Consider the following 24340-nt stretch of genomic DNA (forward strand, 5'->3'; position numbering starts at 1 on the left):
TTCTAATACAACAGTGCACAATTAATGAACGTACGTATGTACGTACGTACATACGTGTACGTTGATGCGCACGCTACGTGACATACTAGTACTGTACAGTTTGTCAAGAGTATCTCCGTGCGTGCATTTGACACGCTTTTATCAGCGCACACACGCCGAGTGCTACAGTACTATTCGTGATCGGGATGGAGATCATGTGACGGCGCAGCGGCGTCTCGCCGCGAACGTGCGTAGGCACCAACACAACAACGTTGGGCATACGAGTTCGTATGACGTATTGAAGTACACCCGTCCGTACACAGGCACAATCTGCGTCGTAAAGTAGCGGTCGAGTCGCAGATCAGGGGGGCGTTTCATCAACGAGTTCGTCGGAGTTTTCACCGACGAATTTGCTATCAGCCAATCAGACCAAGAATTTCATTAGCTTTTAACAGTTGTCAGTGTAAATCCTTGCGTCTGATTGGCTGATAGCAAATTCGTCGGTGAAAACCCCCGACGAACTCGTTGATGAAACGCCCCCCTGAAGCTCGCTAAATGGTTTGCCAACTGACAGTAAAACGCTTATTTTCCCTCTTGTTTGTTTTACAAACGGAACATTTCTTTAGTAATGATTTCGGTGCATCATTATGCTTCGCCCAGAATCGTTCATGATTCAAAAGCAGGAGACGTAGGCCCTGTATGTTATAGAAAAATGCGCTTCATCTGGACATACATGTATATCTCATTGAAATAATGCAAGAAGAACAAGAATCAAGGAAAAGCGCGGTTAGTTTGAAACAGGGGTCAAAGATATTTTTTTTGTTATGATCATCCAAAATATTATCCTGTAGGCCCTATAGGCTAAGGCCTTGAAGCCATGCAGACAATGCAGTTGAGACCAGACACGGACATTTTGTGTCATAATCAGTGATTACAAGAGTTTTATCGCAAAACGTTTTGGATAAAACTCTTCTAAAGATGGCATATTGGACACTTCATCAGGGGCGGATCCAGGGAGGACCGCATCCGGCGCACGCCCCCCCCCCCCTTTATTTTTTGTTGAAACAAAAGAAATAAAATGAAAAAAATGGGGGAGGGGTGCGTGCGCCCCCCCCCCCCCTTTAATTTTGTAAACGCGCCCCCTCTTTACGGAATTCCTGGATCCGCCCCTGCTTCATGGTATACTATATGAAAAATTAAAATGCCGTTACTGTTTGTTACGACAGTTTCCAAAAACAATGCACTCTACATTATGTCACGAAGCAAGTGTTGACATCACAAAACAATTCTGACGTCGCGCGCTGCTTCGTTAAAGGGATCGCATAGTTTTGGTTGAGACCTAATTTCATGTGTCTATCATCTTTTGGTGAGATAATGAGAAACCTCATATGAAATATGAAAGAGCATGTGATTCCATGAGGAATTCAATGTTTATTTGATGAAAATTGGTTTTGAAATGGCTGAGATATTCAAAACATATGTATTGATTCTAATAAAGTGTGGGACCCACACTTTATTACGATTGCTTTGTTTTACTTTGCTTTTGGATATGTTTCAATCATTCTAAACCCGATTTTCATCAAATAAACTTTGAATTCCTCTTAAAATGGTATGCGCTGTACTATTTCATAAGTGTTTTCTTGGTATCTTGCAAAAACTTAAAAGCCCAATTCTCATCTCCACCAATACTGTACTATCCCTTTATAAAGTGATTGTGACGTCACAAAACAATTCTGACATCGGACGCTGTATGGGCCTGGGGACATGCTTCGTACGGTCACTGTATATAAGATAACATCGCATCCACCACACAACTTCTTGCGTCTTGTTCCCCTTAAATTAAAAAGCAAGTATAGAAACTGAGCATTTTTTTTTCTAAAAGAATGAGCCGTTGCATACATCGTATCAGATTTATGGATTGTAATCCTCCGTCGTAGTAAACGTTGAGTATCATAAAATAACAGGTACAGTGTGCCTGCTTCAAAATTGTTTAAATTTTCTATCCTAAGTATAAAACAAAGATACTCCCCCTAAATTGATTAAACAATGTGCCTCAGTGTGCCCCCGAGTGTAGGCCTACTACTAGTATAGTAATCACTTTGGGGCCGCGCCTCAAGCAGTGCCAAGTAATTAATAGTAGGCCTACTATTTTGGAATCACTCTGCCCATATTTAACCAAAAACCTCAGGCAAAGTATTTTGTAGCCTATACGGTCGGCTGAAGAGTCAAATTAAGGCCTTTAAAAGGTAAATGAAAGAATGACCTTATTATGTAAGCTTTCAGCCAATAATTTTTTTTCTTCTTAATCTGGATCCATATCTTTATGGGGCGAATATGATGAAATACTCTCCGGGTGTATAATTATAATACTCCACTTTTACTACAAAGGGGGATTACAATATTCTAAATCTAATACGATGTGTGCAACGATTCATTCTTTCAGAAAAAAAAAATGTTCAGTTTCTATTCTTGTTTTCATTATAATTTTCAACGTTTTGATATAAGCATGGTCGTAATCATCGGCGGCGTGGGGGGATTTTGGAAGTTCCCTTTTTCTTTAGACTCGGATGTTAGATATTCATATAATGTGATCAGTAGATGAGAAAATCACTCAACAAGACAAGATTTAGATTATTTTTCTTGTGTCTGCTACATGTATAGTTTCGCAGTTTTAATTTGCGATTACCCCTGCTGTCACCGCCTCATTCACTGCCGTTCATTAACGCCGGTGAGCACTGTCCATTCACCGCCGGTATAGACCATAAAAAAGCACGCTTGCAGTAAAGATGCACCCCGTACCATATCTCTTAAAGAGGAAATCCAGTCCAAATATAAGTTAATCTGTTAAAAAAAGAGTAAAATCTTACGAGTTACAACGGTAAAAATTTGATTGAAATCGGATGAAAAACAATGAACTTATGACATTTTGAAGTTATGCTAATTTCTGCAAAACAGTTCTTGTACAGTGGATATGAATATGCAAATGTATGAGCTAACCATGTCATACCCTCACAATTTTCCATTGATCGTATAAAAAAAAAATCATGAAAATTCAAGGTTTCTGTCGGTGAAGTCTGAAACATGATGTTATTCCTGGTTGAATAACTTCAGAATAGCGATCAGTTAGATATACGAGGATTTGAGCCTTGGGCATAATTGCGTTTGAATGGAAAACTGGAAATTTCAACATTTTATGTACAAACCATAATGGTAAGTTGTGAGGGAATAATATACTCACTTTTCCATCTGCATATTTCTATTGACTGTTCAAGAACTGTTTCCCCCCCCCCCCCCAAAAAAAAAAATAGCGAAACTTCAAAATGTCATAACTTCTTTATTTTTCATCCGATTTTGATCAAAATTATACCGTTGAACTCGTAATATTTTACTCTTTCTTAACAGACTAACTTATATTTGGACTGGATTATAAAGCCATCATATACTAGTGTCCCTGAATAGGCCCTACTGAATTGCAAGTCTATAGCTCCCTATACACATCTCACACCCTCGCCTGCGTGTTCATCCTCCGATATCAGACATAATCATTACATCTTCCATTTTACATGTAACAAAATCCCCTATATTCATTAACACCATACTATATCATGTATAACTCGGACAAACTGCCTATACGGCAGGACCCCAATAAAACAAGGAAGGTATGTATTTTACATGAAATGGATACGCGGATCCAGAGGAGGCACCCCAGGCGCGCCCCTATTTTGTTTTGTTAAAACAAAAGAAATAAAAAGAAAAAAAAACTTTAATTTTTGAAGATGCAATCTTTGTCAGTCGATTGTAGTGGGAGCGATTGAAGTCGCACGAGAAACGTAAAATATTGCGCGTGGAAGTTTTTTTTTTTCTTGTTAGGACACGAAACCCGGAATTGGCACCTGAAATATTTTAGGCCCCCCCCCCCCCCCCTTTCGGAATTCCTGGATCCGCCCCTGAAATGTACTCGAATGCCAAGGAGATTGAAGCTCCAATCATACTAGTGAGTGAGAGAGTCATTCTATAAGAGAGCCCTCCGAGTGGAGAGAGAGCTCAGTGCCGTATGAGCTCTGACTATAGCGCCACCTGCGTTTACATACTTCTGTTGGCAGTGTACTGGATGGCCGTGGCTTGGCCGTGTGTGTGTGATGTTGAGAAGGCCAACAAGGATGTTATGTGTCGATGTTTAGTCACACATGCATTATATACTACAGTACGCACCACACTAGCACTCACTGTGTGCTCAGTATCATTATTTCGCCTGTTGAGCCGAGGAAATGCCCGAGACATGTCAGGGTTTCGTGTCCTGAAATGACTCGCCAATCGCTCGTCACTGTCTTCCAGTAACTCTGTTGAGCATGTATGGAATATGTCTTCCGTCAAAAAACTTAGTTTGAGCGGATTTAAATCCACATTTCGACGCAAAACGAACCGTGGAACGTCAGAAGGTGATCGTTCAAATGGTGCGAACGAACCCCGGGAGTCTCATTCCCAGAGCGAGAACGAAAGTGCGACAAGGAACGTGGAATATCAAAATGTCGACGTGAAACCTGAACTTCTCAGCGATCAGTCGAAAAGGATCATCCATCAAAATGGTAACGAAGTTGATATGGGAAGTCTAGAAAATAAAGTGAGTAGATGGCGGTTTCTGCACAAGTCGTCTGATAAAAGCAATCGCTCCATAAATCACGTAAATGCTAATGAGTACGACGTAGACACCACCGTAATTCTGAGTGTACCCGGAAGTGGCTCCAGCTCCGCTAAGATCGAGGAGCAACAAGCGATTTCAAGTGGGCCGTCAGCAAATGGCCATATTGTCGTATGTAGTTCAAGGAATGACAATGAAAGGGGTTATATCAGTGGGAGAAAACACAAGCTTCCACACATGACTGCTAGCACACACACTTTTAGACCTGTTGAAAGTGCAAGTCATTGTTACATCAATGATAATGTGAAAAGAATGGAGAACAAGGATTCACTGGAAAGCAATGCTAATGCACTCGACTGTGTCAAACAGAGTCCGGCTGAAAGTGAAGGCGATAATTGCTTGACAAACCACTGCAGTATTGGTGGTAGCGCAACAGCTGCCAATATGAAATGTGATGTGAATGATAATGCTGAAGTCCATAAAGAATATGACACTAGTGATAGTGAACAGACATGCATATGTACCTGTGATAACTCCAATGGTGACACATCTGACGTTATGACTGCTGAAAATTCTACACCTGAAGACGTTCCACCTGCAATTCCACCCAAGCCAGCAACGCTTTTCAGTAATGGCCAGTGGACCATCGACAGAGATAGGCGATCATCGCCAACTGAATGTCTTGAATCTTCCCCAGCTGTCGAGGGTCCACCTCCTCGTCCGCCCGCACGCTCGAAAACGAGATACGGTGTTGATGTTTCATTGCCATTCTACAGGCAGTACTTGGAGCGGGAAAAGGCTTGCCCCCGACCTACGATATATGAGGATGTCCATCTGGATTACAACCATCCTAATCGAGGCTTGGCAGGCGAGCTATCCAAACTGCCCCGCCAGCCCTGGTACTGGGGTCCAATGTCACAGGAGGCAGCGGAGGAAAAACTAGCAGACAGAGCCAACGGGAGCTTCCTTGTGAGGGACAGTTCGGACGAGCGGTACCTTCTCACCCTCAGTTTCAAGTCAGGCGGTCGTACCCTGCACACTAGAATCGAGCACCGAAATGGACTCTTCAGCCTCAACGACTCAGAAGGCCACTCCTCCGTCATCGAGCTGATCCACAATGTCGTAGCAGAGTCCCAGAAGGGGGTCTACGGCTACATGAACGACTCCACAGGCATCCAGAACTTTCCTGCAAGGCTTACCCAGTGGGTCTCTCGCTACAGCGAGGTGAAATCTCTACAGCATCTCTGCAGGTTTGTCATTAGGGAGACGTATCCCCGACATCACATCCGCCGACTTCCCCTCCCGAAAAAAATAAACGAGTACCTCCTTGAAAATCAGTACTAACTATACAGTGAGAAAAGGAGAAAACACAAGTTGCCATATTGAAAGCATATTATGAACTACATACAGTGTATATGATATTCCAAAGACAAGTGAATGTATCTTGTATTACTGATGTTTATTCGTAAGTCTGTATCAATTTTGTAATGTGCAGTAATTCCAACCAATAATCGGAATGACAGTTCAGTAGAAGTAAACAAATGCAATGGGCTGCGCAGCTATCTTGTGTTGGCTCCTGTCAGAATGCGGGCATTTTGAGAAAATGCATTGAGCACTGATGTCCTTCTACTGTTCACAGAACTATATTTTTTTGTGTACTTCTTGATATAACATCAAAATATCGATATAGTTTTTTACTTTCTTGATCAAATGACACTTTTTGTGAACCATTTTTTGATATTATAAGTGTAATTGTATGCCAATAACTTTTGTAATAATGGTACTGTGAGCAAAAAAAAACAAACAAGCAGACAAACGAACATGAAATTGTGATACAGTACTCATCGAAGAAGGGATGGAAGATTTCTAGTGGAAAGTAGAAATGGAGAAAATAGCCTTTTGTTGTGTTCCTGCTTGTGAAGCTTTTATGTCCCAACTCTTGACAGTTGTGTACACATACACAATTGTATAATGTATGTATTAAAGTAGCACAAACACGTTTATTCAGACAGTTCAGACCATGTACATGTAGCACCATTGTTGTATAGCCATACTCAAAGTATCTTCAGTGATGTAATAGGAAAAAGAAAAAGAAAACCTAAGTAACTTTTAAGCACATGGTACAAAGTCTCTAATGATACTTTTTTTTTCCAACTGGGGTTGGTTTACTAGAAGTTTATACATTACATCCTGTGGAAAAAGGGGTCCTCGTTCAGGAAAGTAAATATTTTCAACACCCTGGATCCAAGTAATGCCCAAACCCAATAAAATGGCATGAAGACAATTTTTCATCATATCACCACTAGATTTTTCTTCAAACATTCCTGTATTGTATACTTGTACAAAATGTATGTGGAGTGGCACTACATTGTACAACCTACATGTATTGGTACACTGTATGCCTGAATTGATCATGCTACAGGTTGGCAGATGATCTGGTACAGCTTTTGCGTAATACTGTTCCAAGAATTTTTATTAATCTTCCATCCATATTTAGCAAGTTTTATAAAACCACTGGCTTACAGGCTAGGAGTAATTTCAATTGCTTCAGGCTTTTTTTTTTATTCTTCTTGTTTGAGCAAAATAACATCCATAGAGCAGTTTGTGACAATATCTCAGATGTGCAAAGGGATGTTCCTTTTCCTTTAAACCATCTTTTAACATTGTATATCATCTTTCTATTTCACTCTCTTGAAATAATAGATGATCCAAGGTACCCCAAAAATAGTAGCATTTATTTCTGGTGACAGTCACCATTAAATTGCTACAATTGTTGTTCATCCGGAATTAGTATGTTTTGCCTACAGTAGGAATTAAATCATATAGCAGATTCTGCAATGGCAACCTCATTGTAAAAGGATAATGTGGCACATCAAAGCCTTAGGGACAATTGCTTCTTTTATGCAAGAGAACAATTGCTTTTCTGACACAGTGTTGATATGTTTATTTTAATATTGGGTATCCCTCAAGAATCAATGTTGTGCCTTTGCCATGTTGTCAAAATGAGAAGACAAAAATCAGTATTTAATTCTCAGTCACAAAGAAATATGGTTCAGCAGTATGGAACAAAGAAATGTCCATTGCCTGGAAGGTGCCTTTAAACTATTCCAAAGAAATGCAAAACAGCTTCATGTATAAAAGAAACTGTAAACTATGCAATCACACCTGTTCAGTTGAGGACAGAGGCCTTTACAATTTGTATACACAGAGCTTTGATCAGCACGTCAGCTCTGCAGCAACTCAGAATGCAAGGCATATCCAGTCCTTAAAAGAAACAAGAAGAAAAAGTTAAATTGTTTCATCAGTCGAGAGTGTGGACTTACAAAAATGGTTTCACAGTGATCACAGTCACACAATAGTGTTGAGCAAATCACTTTGTTGCAGATTCAGGTACAACACTCCCTCAATTGCTTAAAGGTGCCAGCGTGTTTGACAGTGTTGGGGGATTTTCTTCATACTACATTGTATTCCACCATCAGACAAAAGGTAGCCTGCAACTACCTGTTGAAATTGGTATGTAAGCAGCATTTCACAGACAGTGTTTACATCATGTGTGGTTTTTTTTTTTCATGAAATCCCCCCTTCCTCTTGTAAGGTAGACAATGCAATGGATATCAGTGTATACATACAATGTACATTATTAAAGTACACAGTGCCTATAAACATAATATGTTTATTTATTATTATTAATGTAAGGTCTTGTAAAAGAGGTCGTTGTAATTACTGTATTACCACTTGATACAATATGCATCATTTTTCATACGTGCATCTACTGATGCTTCCTACATACAGTATTGTATCTTCTATCTTCATTGTCTCCTCCCCCTGCTGCTATCATGCAGGACAAGTATTTTAGACAGATCATCAGGAAGTTGGTAATTGTGAGCGAGTGCAGAAATAGTACCACAAAGTGTAGTTACGCTACAGCACACAAGTTTATGGGCCCAGCACATTTCCCACATTGTTTCTTGGCAAGTCATTGTACCGGGACAATGATGAGCCATATTCATGTATTGATGTGTAAGGAAGGCAGCACAAAGGCGTCCATGAACACCCATGTACAATGACTGACTTGCCTTGTGAGAGAGAACTGTATTCTCCAGATATTTCTATGTATAGTGTTTCTGATCATCAGACTTTTAAGTACAGTTGTACCAAGGAGCGTCATTATTCCAGCAACAGAGGTTACAAACTGTACGCACATGACAAAGAGTCATGTGCAATAAAGTTCAAATGAAGAAAATGGGCCGCACTCAGCAGCCACACCCAAGGAAGTATGCTGGTGGCATAATATACAATTGTACCAAGGGTATTTTTTTCGTTGGCCTTAAGGTTATTGTTTGGTTGGTTTTTTTTTTTTTGAGTGGAGGTATGTAGCATGTATTAAGTGTCAATATGCACATGTACAATGTACAGCTGTACAATTGTATGCTATGACCAGTAAAAAAAAGTAGCTTTGATCTAAAGCCAATGTACAGTACATTCGTATGGCATACTTACCTCCCTGCAGGTTACAGTAAAGTTTTGATGCAGAGTTTGTTTTTCAAACAGTGCTGCCTGTTAAAAGTTTGTTCCCATCTACCGGTATTGATAATGTGTTGTACATTAAACATTAACCCCCATCATACATGTAAGATGGTTCACATTTCCTGGTGGTGGAACTCCCATTTCTAGAAAGATGCTGGGTACAAATGTTTGCAATGCGAGAATAGAAACTGCAAGTGGCTTAAATCTATCAAATTTACAGTGCATTTTAAACTTAAAGTGTCATTAGGAAGGCATGTACACTGGAAGTGCTACCCTACCAATATCATTCAAGTGTTGAAGGTCTTACCGCCTTCCCATAGTGAGCATTGTACACAGTGTTCAACAAAATTTAGAAGAAATGATGGAAAAGGGAAACTCTGTGATCGTCACTGTGGAATGGCTTTCTTACACCTAACTTTAGCTTTAAGTGTTTGTACAAACAGAACATGACTGGTTGTAAGTATGAGTGTTGGGAACTGAAAAGGGGGTCGGAATTGAATGTTAAAGGTTATGAGTATTAATCATAGTGGTGATACATTTTGACGCTTTCATGACCAGGTGACTTGACTGGAGAAATGGCCTGATTATTCAGAGAGGAGCAGACGAAATCTGAGCAATTGTAATGCCTGATATGCTGCCAGACCGCGCACAGACAGAAGTGTAAACATACAACTTTCTCTTGACCAAATACTTTCTCCGGACAATGCTAACAATGGTTTAGGGAGTGGAAACTGTAGAGAAGACGTACAATTGCCTTTTTTGCATCCTTCAGCTCACCACTTGAAGCAAGTCATGACCAGTACATTCTGGAACAAATACGAAAGACACCTTGACAAATTGTCATCTTGTTCTCCGCTGACATAGAATTGCCATTATTTTTCTGTTGTGTGACTTGTGAACTGTGCCTTGAAAGCTGCACCAATTTTGCCACAGATTAAATCGTACAGTGAAGATGACAAACGGTGATTACCGGTACTGATTAAATATTTGTGCACTCTGTGGTTGTGACTTGTGACATGCTTTCCAGTAGTTTAATTGAGGAATTCTGTGATTTACTGGTCTAATAGTGGTTCCAAGCATACCAGAAAATAGGCCTTCCAATGAATGCATTTATTACTTGACATTCTTTTATTATTATCATTATTTTTCTTGAGTGATGAAGAGTAGTGAGCACAGTGTATGTATTATGAAGTATGAAGCATCCCTTTGCACTGTATGGCAATGCTGCCAAATTTTCCTTTTTTCGTTGTTGTTGAGTGATCAAGGTGCAGTTGTTTTTCATGGAATCATACGTTCTCTCCATTGTGGTTTTATTGGCTGCAGAAACTGTTTGCACTGATCCGCTAGAATGTGTTCTTTGTAATGATACATTGTATCTCTGACGTTAGTCACCTTGCATCCTGGTAGATGGGTAAGGAACCTTGACTGGTTTCGTCTTCAGTCGAGTACATGTTTGTTGTGCTGTGCTCTACTCCACAATGTGTTCAATCATCGTGGCATTGAGTAACCACACCAAACAAAGTTTATCAAAATGACACAGCCTCACCTGACAGATACAAGTACCGGTATGTTATACAGTGTTTGTGACTGGCCAGTAGGTGAAACCACAATTTCATTATTGTTCATGCATTTTAATTGACTGCACAGTCATTATGCAGTTGTCCGTTGATCAATCATCTGTTGATCTTTTTATGCTCAGTGGGATTGTAAACTGGCGGAGTGTAGCGTCACGATTAATGTTGATGATATACAATTTGTACGTGCCATTGCCCCAAAAGACAAAAACACTGGTGTGACATCCACATGTTATGCCAGTGCGATAATTGTGCTGCCTTATATGCCCCTAGCTAAGTCACAAATCACTGTGAGTGAAACCGCACTCTGCCAGTTTAACCTGCTATCGAATGAACCCTATACTTCCTTCCTTGTTTTTCCTAGCTGTGAAATGAAGTCTATCCTGGATGAAAATAGGACGATGGTTTCAAAAACTTTGCATGCATTGTGGCAGCGACACTGGACTGTCCTATTCATAAGAAGATAAAGCTCTTGAGGAAAAGTTAGCCGGAAGTCTTGTGTTTTCACAAGTGAAGACCACATACAGACAGTAATTCTACACAACACAGACCCACCATTCAATGTACACTGTATTATGTAGGTCACGGCATAGTTATGGTGGCTCTGAAGACCATAAGGGAAAAAAAGAACAACAACATCAGTTGACTATAGCTGTACAAATATGTACATTGTGTATGACAGGTACACAGGAACTCACAATGGATGGCAACATTTTCTGTCAAATAAGGTAGCACAGTCTACATTACAGGAACCAATTTACATACTGTACACTTGATTGCATGTAAAAGGGAATTCTACAAGCATCTAACTGAAAAGTTGTTTTTCCATTCTTTTTTATTTAGACTTTCTTGAGAAGATTCCTTTCAAGCGTTAGCAGATTTTCTGGTTGCTAAGGAGACAACTAAAATCTTTATATGAAAGATATGTCGAAGATACAGTGTACGTGTATATATTCTTTTTTTAAGTAAACAATATTTCCTTGAAACCAGATGATGCAACCATAAAGGGGTCTGACTTTGAGATGATTTCTGTCACTGCTCAGTAGAATAGCAGTCACAACAACCATGCTGTTGGTCTTGGGAGTACCACACAAACACAGGAGCTCATGTCATACCGTCCATCCTCAATTAGTCAGTTACATGTAATTCTGTAATATGCATACTTCTCTATCATCCAGGCAGGTTCACACTGTGAAGGTGAAAAAAGAAATGATTTCAAACTTGATCAAAACTCCTATAAAACTTACACTATATACATATAAAACATGATATTCTCAACAAAAAATTTGTTATGAATTTTACATCAAGATATTTAAATTTCCTTTAAAAATGGACTATAGATTTAATATTACACGAATTGGTATATAGGTTGACATAGATTACACCACTGTTGTGGTGTACACCACCTACCCACTGATCTGTACAAATACTGTACATTATACCTCCTATATAGAGATCATCAAGTACAGTACCTAATGTACCTATTGTAGCTACCACTGGGTTAGCTGGTACATGTACATGAACGTAAACATTGTTTCTCCCATATCCAGCCAAACTGATTACATATCGGGATGGGCGCCGGTCCCAACATGGCCCAATGACAGAGGTCGGACTGTATGCACAAGTTAATAGTGTCCGTCTGTTATGCTTATCCATTTTTATGATTATAGCAAAGTCATGGTAAAGATGTGAGAAGAATTTACACAGTACCGGTATGTTGCATTAATGTTTGAAAGTAGCTTGCATACAGTGTATTGTATGTTATGGGGTGTCAAATAATCCATAGGGTGTGCCATGTAGAATTTGGCTGGCTTCAAACCAAGCCTTAATCCTACTGTCCTTGTATCAAGTATAAAAAAAAAAAAAAAAAAATGCTCAGGAAGATGTCAACCTGGAGGGATAATACTTTATAGTCTTTGTTCCAGCCTGTGCATGCATTTTTCTTCACGAATATAGAAGACATTAAGGTTATTCCAGCCATTACAATACATACTGAACGTTTAGTCCAAATTTTAATCAACCGTTAATCCCTTTTCAAGTTTTATATTGACATTTATTTGCAACAGGGTTGACATAAGACAGGGCTCCACACTAACTTTTATTTTTGGTGGCCCAAAGGCAAACATCCGACCTTTTTTGGTGGCCCGATCAGGCCACCAAATTCATCATTTCTGAAATTTTGGTGGCCCGACGTGCGTTTTTGGTGGCCCCGGGCCACCGGGCCACCATTAGTGTCAAACCCTGCATAAGAAAAGAAAATATGTCACAGCTCTATAAGCCCTGTACATGGAAAGCCTGGGTGTAGTGTCTGCATTGTAGAGACATAGGAACATATTGATTTTAAGGTACTGGTCACTTGAGAATCTATTTCTTGAAGTATTGAGATCAAATATCCTGTGAAGTTGAACTCTTTCATCCTTTCTATCCCCAGCCCCATACTTTTTGTTGGGCTCGCTTGACATAAGTATGTTTAGTGGCCTAGGTCCACTAAAAATTTGATTTTGATGGCAGGCCACCAAACTTCAAAAAAGTAATCTCTTGGTGGCACGACTGGGCAAGGAAGATAAAAAAATGAATTGTTATATTCAGAGCTACCAAGTCTCACGCATTCTGAGTGAGACTCATTCAAGCATTTAGGGGTCGTCTCACGATCTCACGCATGGCACCCATTTTTCTCACGAATCGGGCAAAGTCTGCAATTTGGGCCCATAATAAGGAGCATAGCTCAAAGGATTAAAGTGATAGTTACAATTGAAGGTATATTTTCCTTTTGTCTTTCAAAATAAGTAAAAAATAGTCAGGGGGGGGGGGGGGGGCCCTCCCACACCCTCGCTTGCGCGCACATTCGCTCGCCGAGATGCCGAGTCATGAAAATCTCACTCATAAAAATGTTTTGAACTTGGCATCCCTGTATATTACCTTTTTTTTTTTTTTTAAGTTACCAAAATTTCAGATTTTAAAATTTCAGTGGCCCGCTCATGCCACCAGAGAAATGTGGTGTAAGTTATTGCTGGGCCCTGCTTCTTGGTCAGTTCCCTTTCCCCTTTGTTCTTAATGCTGCTCGTGTGAGTGTGGACAGGACTCCTTTGTAATGGATGGTTTTACCACGTATAATTATACATTGTAGTCTGACACCACAAGAGAGCCAACAATGCTCTGATGTCATAATAGATGGCGGTGCTTGATAATTTCCCTCAAAGTCCCTATTCATGAATATCAACATATCAAGTTACTTGCCAAAACATCAAGATGCTAGTCTCTTGCTTCGTCCAATTCAGTCGAAGTCAATTCTGAAAAAAAATCTCTTTGAAGGCAGTCCGCAGCTGGAGTTTGTATTTAGCACAATCATATTTTTTGTTACTCTGTAGTACAGTAATGAAAGGATGGTTGCATTCACACTCTAACAGATGTAACAATACAACACAGGGAGGTATAGAAGACAGTGTGGATACTAAATACGATGTATTGTGTTTGCCAGGCAGAGTTGCACACACGTGAATAGTGTGGAGTCTGTTTCAAAGCCTATCGCTCTTGTAATATGTGAAAGTGAAAGTTGGATGCGTAACTGGTTGTTAGTTTAAGCTCTGATTTCTTTCGTCTTGTCTGAAAAGCATGGGCTCTCAAATCATGAGGCAGTTTCAGACTGAGCACACAAAACTTCTCTGTGAACATGTTCAGTAGTGTGTTGCATGATTTTCAAGGTAAATTTTGACAAGTCTGAATGCAAACAATTACATTTCCCCCAAACACATTGTTAGTAGTATATCTACATGTAGTGAGTTCTGGATGCCCAGTTTGCATATGATGGGGTTTGAGTTCAGCTGCAGGGATTAATGTACATAATGTGCACACATGTGTTAGTACTAAATTCAAGTAAGCATATCAAGATTAAATACACTTTACAACAGTTTTATATGCAGTTTTAGACACAGCTTTTTGTGTAAAATGTTTTCCAAGCTAGTGGTCTGAAAGGAGACACATTTCAATGTGTAAATGTTCTGCAAATCTGAACAAAATTACAAACATGTTTCAGAAATGTGATAACAAACAAGTTCTTTTGTCAGTCTGAAACCCCTTCTTTGTTCTGGAAGCCAAGATAGACCTTTCCCAAGGCAGTGTCCTGTTAATTCATTTTGTTTTTCTTTTCATATTATCTGTTTTTCCCCCAAAGGTGAAAAACCCCACCCTGAGAAACAAACCATGTCTATTTGAATGATGAGTTGCAAAATTTATTAGAGCATGTTTGTGATTCGTGTGGACTCACAAAATTGTGAAGATGAAGTACTGGAATGCAAGAAATTTTTGCGGCATGAAATTTTCACAAATTTCCACTGGCATTCAGTGCATAAAGTGTAGGCCCTACATGTAGGCCTATATAAGAACTTTCACATCTGCATTTTTCGCAAGTCTTGGCTCTCGGGGAAATTGAAATGCATGCAAAAATTTCTTGTTTTACGGTATACTTACTATTTTAAGATAGCTCCTATCACATCTGAAAAATGGAAGCTACAATGTTGTAAGTTCTAACTGCATAATCACCTTATGAAGCTTCTCATAATGTACCACTTGATGGTGCTGAAATGATCTCATGCTGCCTTGTGCATTATTTGATCTCCCATTTGGGATTTTGTTTGTGTGTGTGTGGGGGGGGGGTTGTTGTTGCTTTTGGGGGGGGTGGGAGGGGTTTGGTGGTGGGTTTTGTTTGTTTGCTTGCTTTTTATCTTTTTGCATTCATGCTTCTTTTGATCGGAACTGTATTGGTTCTATCTTGCATCCTGGCATGCTATTCAGAGGGGTGTGATCAGTTTCCTGTATGTGGTCATGCCAGATTCCGGCTTTGTTGTACTGTGGTAATACAATGCCAGTACATATCTTCTTTTTTTCTTTGAAAATCTTCATCCTTGATGATTTTTTTTTTTTTTTTTTGTCCGACAATTGTTCGTCATACCCAGTGGTATTGTTCTTGAGCAATGTTACCCTATCCATTTTGTCATACTGGCATGGGTTGAGAATGTGCCTTCTGCATACTTTGTATGTCAAGTTATATGTTTCATTTTGTTGCAAATTGAAAGAAATAATAATAATACATGCATGATCAATATAGAAATCGATCCCAAAGATGTTAATGCAGTGTAGTCTGAACAAATGCAGTGTAGAATGTGGTTTTTTTTTTTCATATTTTCTCTAAGAAATAAAGGTATTAATCTGTATACACACAAATGTGTGTATTATACATGCAAACACACATCATATACAAGTGTATGTGTGTACATGTACACAACATAATGTAGGTATTGTTCTGTCATATTATGTTCAATGAACAATGTACTCAAAGTTTTTGACATTTTCTTTGTTAAACTGCACTCTTGCAAACCATACAATTCTTGAGTGATCAGCTTGTACAATGGATCTGTTTACGTCAGATTTGCCAGAGACGCGATAGTGAACTCATATAAGATCACATAAATTTGTCTCTTTCTTGCGGTGAAGAAGGAAAACTTACATGTTCAATGTCCATATATGTGTTCAATGTCCTTTATACTGGCATCTTATTTGCTGTAAAACCTGAAGGTGCAGTGTGTATGAACAATGATGAGGAGCACTTCTAAAAAGGACTGGCTGAAATTCGTACGTTTACATATGTACAATGTATGTCTACATACAGATGTGTAATATAGCTCCCTTTTGGGTTTACCTCTACAAGTACTCCACACCCTTTCAGCATCTCTAGCAGTGATAGACTCTAAATACAAGCAGCATAGAATTTTTCTATGATTAGGTGGCCATTTTACCCATTGGCAATGAGTGCTTGCTTATTATGCAGACATGGTACAATGTGTTACGGTTAAAATCATCATGAACGATTCCAAGAATTGGAAGTATGGTTGTATTGGTCTGGTGCGAATCATATATCATCCTTGCCTTTAGCACAGCACTTCTCAATGTCTGCTGTATACAGTGTAGGGTATATATTTTGTGAGTATAATATTTCAGAAACTGAGACTCGTTAGACAAACCTTGTGAGTGGTTGAATCTATGATCGCAAACCAAAGTCAGCAAATTTCCACTATGGAGACAATGTATAACACATTTGTGTTACAGCAGGCATTGTTTTTGCAAGTTATTAATTTTGCAAATACAGCTTATCAGTCAACAGGCAATTTCCCGTAAGAAGTAAAAACTGCAAAATATATACTGTGGGACAGTAGACTGTAGTGTTATATGGTTTTAAGGTAATCGTTATAAGAGGGTTCCCCTGAAAGTACCTGAATGTAGCTCCTGGCACATGCTTACAATGTAGGAAAAGGATGCTGGTGAACAGAATCATATGTTTCCCATACTGTTGTGAAAATGAGGCATATCACAATGTTTCATAAACCCCCTTTTTTGTTTTGTTTTGTTTTTTGCTTTTTGCTTCCTCTACAGGAGCAGATTCAGTCATTGACAAAGTACATTGTAATGAAATCAAGATGTGAGTGAAAGTGAAGTTGATGTGCAGAGCAAAATGCACACCTATGGTCAAAAGTGAGATTAAGAATTATTGTGCAAACTGCACCAGTCTCATAGTTGAGCCACTGTGTATGTTGCATGCAAGTTTTTGCTTTCAAGAGAAACATTAGTAGGGCTGTCAAGGGTGTTTTACCTTGAGAGAAAATGCTCTCATAACTGCTTTTTGAGACAGGAAAGCCATGTGAAAACAACTGAACAAAGCAGAAGGAAGTGGTACAGTACTTTTTTTGTGGTTTATGTTTTAGAGAGATTGGCCATTCATTAGAGAATAGACCACCATCTTTTTCTCATTCATTGTACAGATATCTGTATTAGGCAGTATATTAATTGAACTACAAGATAACTATGTTTTACGCTGATATGTGAAGAAGAGTTTAGGAGTTCGCTACGGTTTCAATGGCAGAAATATTAAAGCATACAGAGGGGATTACTGGTATATGTGGTGCTTGGTCATATTTTGTTGGTATTTCAGCTGTTTGGAAAAGTTCTGTAGCTGTACTTTTCCATGTAGTAGTTCATGTTACCTACTTTGTGATGTAAATGAAGACATGCTGGTGTTTGTTATGCGAAGGGGCCTCGTTGTAATGTGTGGTCTCCAGAATTATTGTCAGATTTTTATTGATGGGAAAATATAAGTGTGTCACCATGTACTTTGCATTTGTAATCTACAAACTCATGTGATGAGATTATGGTACTGTGCCTAATGGACAAATGTTTGCCTTTTTTGAAATAGGTTCGGTATTTGGAACACTTTTGTACTTTTTGTATGTTTATATTTACCAAGTTTGTATGACAGAGTTTTGTATCACTGTAGTACCAAGAGTGAAAATTTACATTTTTTGTACATGATAATTGACAATGTCTGCAAAATGTTGCATAATTGATGGCAGTTTTTCTTTGACAGATAATAAATGCAAATGAATCTACATGTGACTATAAGCCGCAATTGTTTCAGATGGATGTGTTCTTTTTCTTGACTAGAACAAACTTTCATTTCAGTCGAATGCAGACACCATTTTCACAGATATTTCATTTATATGGACTGATATTTGTACAGTTAAGTATCAAAGTCCGGTAAAAAGTCCGGTAAAAAGTGCATAAATTTCCCACAGGAATTCAGCTGTTTACAGACATTCTATAGTGCATGCAGGGAAGTCCAGGTAATGGCGCTCATGATCAGCGTACATCGATCAAATTTGGATCTCTATGTTGTTTGAATGTTTGCATGCGGGCTGGCAATGTTTACGTTCGAAACAGTTAACAGTACATCCACAACTTGCAGTTGCAGCCATAATTTGTGTGGTACATAACCTCCTATATTTGTCAGAAACAACTCAGAGAGTTAAAAAAAAGAAGTAAAACCAACAATTATGTAACAGCTAACACATCACATGAAGCAAGACAAACAGAAAACCAACCATGAACAACTGGGACTTCACATTATGCAAGCCTAAAAGAAACCAAAAATACAAAGTATTCGAAGGATATGTATACCCCTGTTTGCCCGTCTGTGTTTCGGGGTGTTTTTTGTTTTTTTTTATTTTTTTTTTTTTTGTTTTTTTTTTATATTGGTTGGTGTGGGCATTGTTTTGAATATGGATTTCTTCCACATCAGGGCAAGTTTTCAAACCAGCCCAAAGTTAGGGCTAATGACAATTCATGCACATCTCCTATATGATATTCCTTTCTTTCTTTACAACCCCAGTTCCTGATTGCTTTTTACAAAATAATGAAGCAGGTCCTAATCAACAATGATTGGTTGACAGTGTGCATGCATGTCACCAGGCATTTATTTTGCCTAACACTTAATTTTACTAATGACTGGTCATTGGCACTTTCATATCGCAATGGTGACTGTGCAAGATATTTTGCTTCATTTACTTGCAAAAATGGCTCCCTCGGAATATGAAATACAATGCACCCACATTTGAAATTCTTTCAACAAAATTCTTTTAACTGCAAAGGATCTGCTTCATCATTTTTATAAAAAATATGATACACATTTTGGTTGGCATTAGCATGATTACCCACACTCAGCACTATCAAAACAGTTCAAACGCCCTGGACTATCTCCGTGTCAGACTGTTCCAAAGATAACTTGCGTGGGTAATTCTTGCTAGCGCCCTCAATAATGTGTATTATTTTCTATACTCACCAAAGCTGTGCAGTTCATGTGGGCGAGAAACAATGTATGTTTCTGCATTACAGAAGTACCCTAAAGTTAACTGTTAACCACATTGGAAATACAAATCCACCAGACATGAACACTCCAAAACGTGGATGGTGTTTGCGAGTCTGTGGAGCAGGGACCACTTAAGGGGGCATGGAAATGAAACAAGCATGCACAGACACACACACAAAAGATAAAGATAAACAAGTTGAAAAAAATATAAGTAGACAGAACCACTTGATGAGGAGTGTTGAGTCCTCGTCGAATAGAAAAACAGTATCATGTAACATGCAGTGTCTTGGTAAACCTGTACATTACACGACAAATGCATAGTTATTATATCTAATACACACACACACACACACACACACACACACACACACACACACACGTTCATTCTTTCATGTTCATTTCAAGGCATAATAATGGCATTTACAAATTTTGAAATACATTTATCGTACTACTTACATGGTGGGATCATAACAAGGACACAAGAGGCTTGTTAGAAAGGAACCTGTTATAATCCTTTACTACATTCTACAAAGGCAATTATTAAACAAACTACACGAATTTACAACAAATATTGCATACTCATTAGCTTCTAGTACATTTTAACACTGTTTTTTCATTGGCTATAAAGCCATGATTTAGATTGACTTAAAGTCTTACTGCTCTTGATTAATGTATTCCAAAGAATAGAGCCATTGTAAAATATGGAAGATTGAGTTTTTGAAATCTGGTTCAAGGGGGATGACTATAATTATTTTGAGCATTCCTTGTGCCATAATCGTGAGTAGAACACTTCATAGTAAAACGAATGTATAGAGTCAACTGCCTAAGTCGAATCTATTTGGACTAAATGAATAGGTTCGACGTAGAAAATTCAAGTTATGAGGGATTGAAATCAACAGAATATAAAGAGAGGAGAATTTGAAAAGACTCTCAACTTAGGTGATTATTCGACTTATGCAAGGCCGACTTAAAGGCATAATTTACCATTTGCAGATTAAACAAAAACCCAGCATTAGTGCTTCAAAGTAGTTCTAAAATGTGAGTTTGGGATAGAAACAACCACTGTAAAAAATTTGAATCCGTATAATCGATGTATTATTATGTACACAAAATGTGAACAATAGGTATAATGAAAACGTTTCCAGACTAAACCGTTTACAGTTAGACAAACACTGACATCTTATATTTTAGGCTTTATTGCAAAAATTCTTATAGGATGTTTTGTGATACAACAGACCTACACACATGCATCAAATGTGATATCTTGAACATTTTTAAATCTCTTTTCCCAAAGGTAAAAGGACCTTTAAGCAAGGTTGACTCTATGTGTGTGTGTGTTCAGTATTTCATTGTCCATGTGTTGGCTAAACATGTGTTATAGCAGGGGAACAGAGAAATTGGACAAGAAACTTATCTGTAAAATCCTTGGTGAAGAGCAAGGCACCAGAAAATTTGTGAACAGAAAACAAACATTTGGTGTAAAACATGATAAGTTCCCAGAGTAATAGCTGTGTTCTGTTATATAGTTACATACACACATTCAAATACACACACGCATTTTTTGTTTTTGTTTTGTTTTTCAAACACACACACACACACACACACACACCCACAAACACACACACACACACACACACACGTAAAGATATTGTTAAAGGAAACCAAAACCCAAAGGGAAATGTGGATTGAGTGAAAGCAGCAACATTAGAAGAACACATCAGCGAAAGTTTGAGGAAAATCTGACAATCGATTCAAAAGTTATGAAATTTTTAAGTTTTAGTGTTGGAACCGCTGGATGAGGAGACTACTAGAGGTTCTCAAATTCATTTTTCACAAAAATTACACATTCCATCAACTTGATACTGACATATGTTAAGGGTAGCAATTATTCCCCCTGCTTTCTGAAAGCGGTTGATCAAGTACTCTTTCATTTTGCAAGAAAAGTGAATTTTTGTGGCATTCCCTGTATATTTTTGTTATATTGTTGTCCACTCATACGTCATAACCTCTAGTAGTCTCCTCATCCAGCGGTTCCAACACCAAAACTTAAAAAAATCACAACTTTTGCATTGACTGTCCGATTTTCCTCAAACTTTCATTGATGTATCTTACTAATGTTAATGCTTTCACTCAATCCCCACTGCTCTTTGGGTTTGCGTTCCCTTTAACTTATGAAAATTCAAACCCTATAACCATTGTGCCAAGGATATACATATATTTTTTCATCCAACATTGATCAAATATCACTGCTGCACATATAAAATTTGACTCTTCCTTTTCACATTAACTTTCAACTAGACTGGAAATCCCATTTAAAATTACACATGTGTCAAACTACTTCATACTACCGTTTATAGATAAGGGTGGTAGAAATTAACATGATCTTGCAAATAAATATGTTTCTATCTCCATATCGCTCTTACGCGTATCTCCTATCTACCTCTCTACCTCTTTCTACCTCTCTCTTCCTCTATTCCCCTCTCCCCGCTCAATCTCTCCCTCTTTCTCCAACTCCTCTTCATTCTCTTTCTCTCTTTCTATCTCTCTCTCTGAATCTGAAAGGGGGATTCTTTACACTTGTGGCACTTGAACTTCTCTGACATGACCATAAAAAAGCCACAATTTCCTTAATGTCTCCAATAAAAAAAAATAATAATAATCAGAATCAAACAACCAATCCCAGTTATCACAAACACATCTGCCAAACCAGACAAGCAATACATATCAATACGTTATCTCACATGACAGCACTGAATGAAAAGGATGATAAAACCATTAAAAAACTAGAAATGTCGTTATGGCGACTGATGCCTCCGCCATAATGCATGATTCTCCCAATAGGCGTATAGTACAATGTCTTCACAATGTGTGATCCATGACAGTTTCACATAACTGGCAAAATATTGAAATGACAGGTTTGTCAGAAATGTCTTGAACTGGGTTTGCTTTAATTTTCTAAGAGTGCAGGTACACATATTTGGGGAATTGAGAATTTTTACTTGAATTCTGACAGACCATTTTATAAGTTTATGCATTGAGTACTTTCCAAGGTATGAAGAAAGAGTGTAATGACGGTACAAAATGGATTTTTTTTTTTTTTTTTGGGGGGGGGGAGGGGGCATTGAAACCTGGCCTTTGACCCTTAACCTTTACCTTTGACCTTCCAGCTGGAAATTTCCAAGAGAATCTCCATTAGGTAATGCATGTAATAAGTTTTGAAACTAATAATGCAAGCATTGCATATACTAGTATATGAGGGAAATAGTAAAATTTTGAGGAGTTGACCTTGACCTTTGACCCCTGACTATTGACCCATGACCCCTAAATTCCCTAGATAATCCCTGCCAGTCAGTACATGCGCATGTACCAAGTTCCACGAGGATACATTGAACCATTTGCGAGAAAAGTGATATTGCAACATTTTCACCTAACCTTTGACCTTTTGACCATTGACCTTATGACATGAAACTCTCTCTGGAGAATCTTTACGCAGTAGTTCATGTCCACACCAAGTTTCAAGAAAATACCTTTGGGCATTGCATAGATATGGGGGAAATTGCAACATTTATAGCATTTGACCTTGACCTTTTGACCTTTGACCTCTTGCCAATGTCACTAAAATCATATCAACTAATTGTCCCATCATACATCATCCTTGGACCAAGTTTGGTGAAAGCTGCTTCATCCAGTTTTGAGTTATCACGTAAACAGATAAATTTTAGGATTTGACCTTGATCTTTGACCTTTGACCTCTGTCCGATTTCACTGAAAAACTAATCAAGTAATTGTCCCATCATACATCATCCTCCAACAAAGTTTGGTGAAATTTACTCCATCCAGTCTTGAGTTATCGCGTAAACGGATACAATTTCATGATTTGACCTTGACCTTTGACCTTTGACCTTTAGCCTATTTCACCCAAAATCTAATCAAATAATTGCCCCATCATACTTCATACTTGGACCAAGTTTGGTAAAATTCCAGTAAATATTACTCAAGTTATCGTGTAAACGAAAGCGGACGGACGGACGTACGGACGTACAGACGTACGGACGTACGGACGTACGGACGTACGGACGTACGTACGGACGGACGGACAACCCGAAAACATAATGCCTCCGGCACCACTTCGTGGCGGAGGCATAAAAATAATAATAAATTTCAACTGTCATACCACAGAAAAAGATCAGACAGGTTAAAGTTATCAGACAACCCAATAGACAACCAACTAGTCATTAAATTATCTAGCATGGCATTTGAAAGGAAAAAAACAAAAAGTCACTTCCCACAAATGTCCATGAAACATCATTTGGCTTATATACTCCCCTCTTAACACTTAACAGTATATAACAAAACAAAACTAGAAATGTCGCTTTGGCGACTGGTATGCCTCCGCCATAATGCATGATTTTCCCAATAGGTCTAGATAGTACATGTGGACAATGTGTGATTACATTTTCACAAAATTGGCAAAATATTTAAATAACAAATTTGTCACAAATGTGTTGAATGTTCACCTTCCTTGACCTAGGTTTAATTGGATGAATAGGAGAGCATGTATCTAGGGATTTAAGGACTTTAACTTGACTTTGACCCATTCATACATTTAGGCATTGAGTAATTTTCAAGGTACAGGTGTGGAAAATTGGTGTGAATTTCTGAATTGAATAGTAAATTGTTACCATTTTCATCTGGCCCTTGACCCTAAAATTCATAAGATAATCACTTTCAGGTAGAACATGCATAATACAGTGTATGTACTAAGTTTCAAGATAACTTGAGCCACTTCCGAGATATGGAGGAAAAAGTTAGTTCAGCACTTTCACTTGATTTTTTACCTATTGACCTTTGAGGCAAAGAAAGAAGAAAAAAAAAACTTTCCAGAGAATTTCTATTAGGTTACACATGCATACACCAAGTGTAAAAAAA

At 38.4% G+C, this 24340-nt stretch overlaps 1 protein-coding gene across 1 annotated transcript; it reads left to right on the forward strand.

Annotated features, from left to right (window-relative positions):
- Nucleotides 1–4182: 4182 nt before the first annotated feature.
- On the forward strand, nt 4183–11475 carry LOC139727448 (uncharacterized). Its single transcript, XM_071638406.1, has one exon. It carries the CDS (start codon nt 4340–4342, stop codon nt 5960–5962), a length of 1623 nt encoding a protein of 540 aa, XP_071494507.1. The 5' UTR covers nt 4183–4339; the 3' UTR covers nt 5963–11475.
- The last annotated feature ends 12865 nt before the right edge of the window (nt 11476–24340 follow it).

This window comes from Diadema antillarum, unplaced genomic scaffold (assembly GCF_040938485.1).
Source record: "Diadema antillarum isolate AM-2024a unplaced genomic scaffold, OU_Dant_1.0 scf00000017, whole genome shotgun sequence".
NCBI lineage: Eukaryota > Metazoa > Echinodermata > Echinoidea > Diadematoida > Diadematidae > Diadema > Diadema antillarum.

Coding starts and splice junctions, on each gene's coding strand:
- LOC139727448 (XM_071638406.1), top strand. CDS start 4,340: ATGTCTTCCGTCAAAAAACTTAGTTTGAGCGGATTTAAATCCACATTT.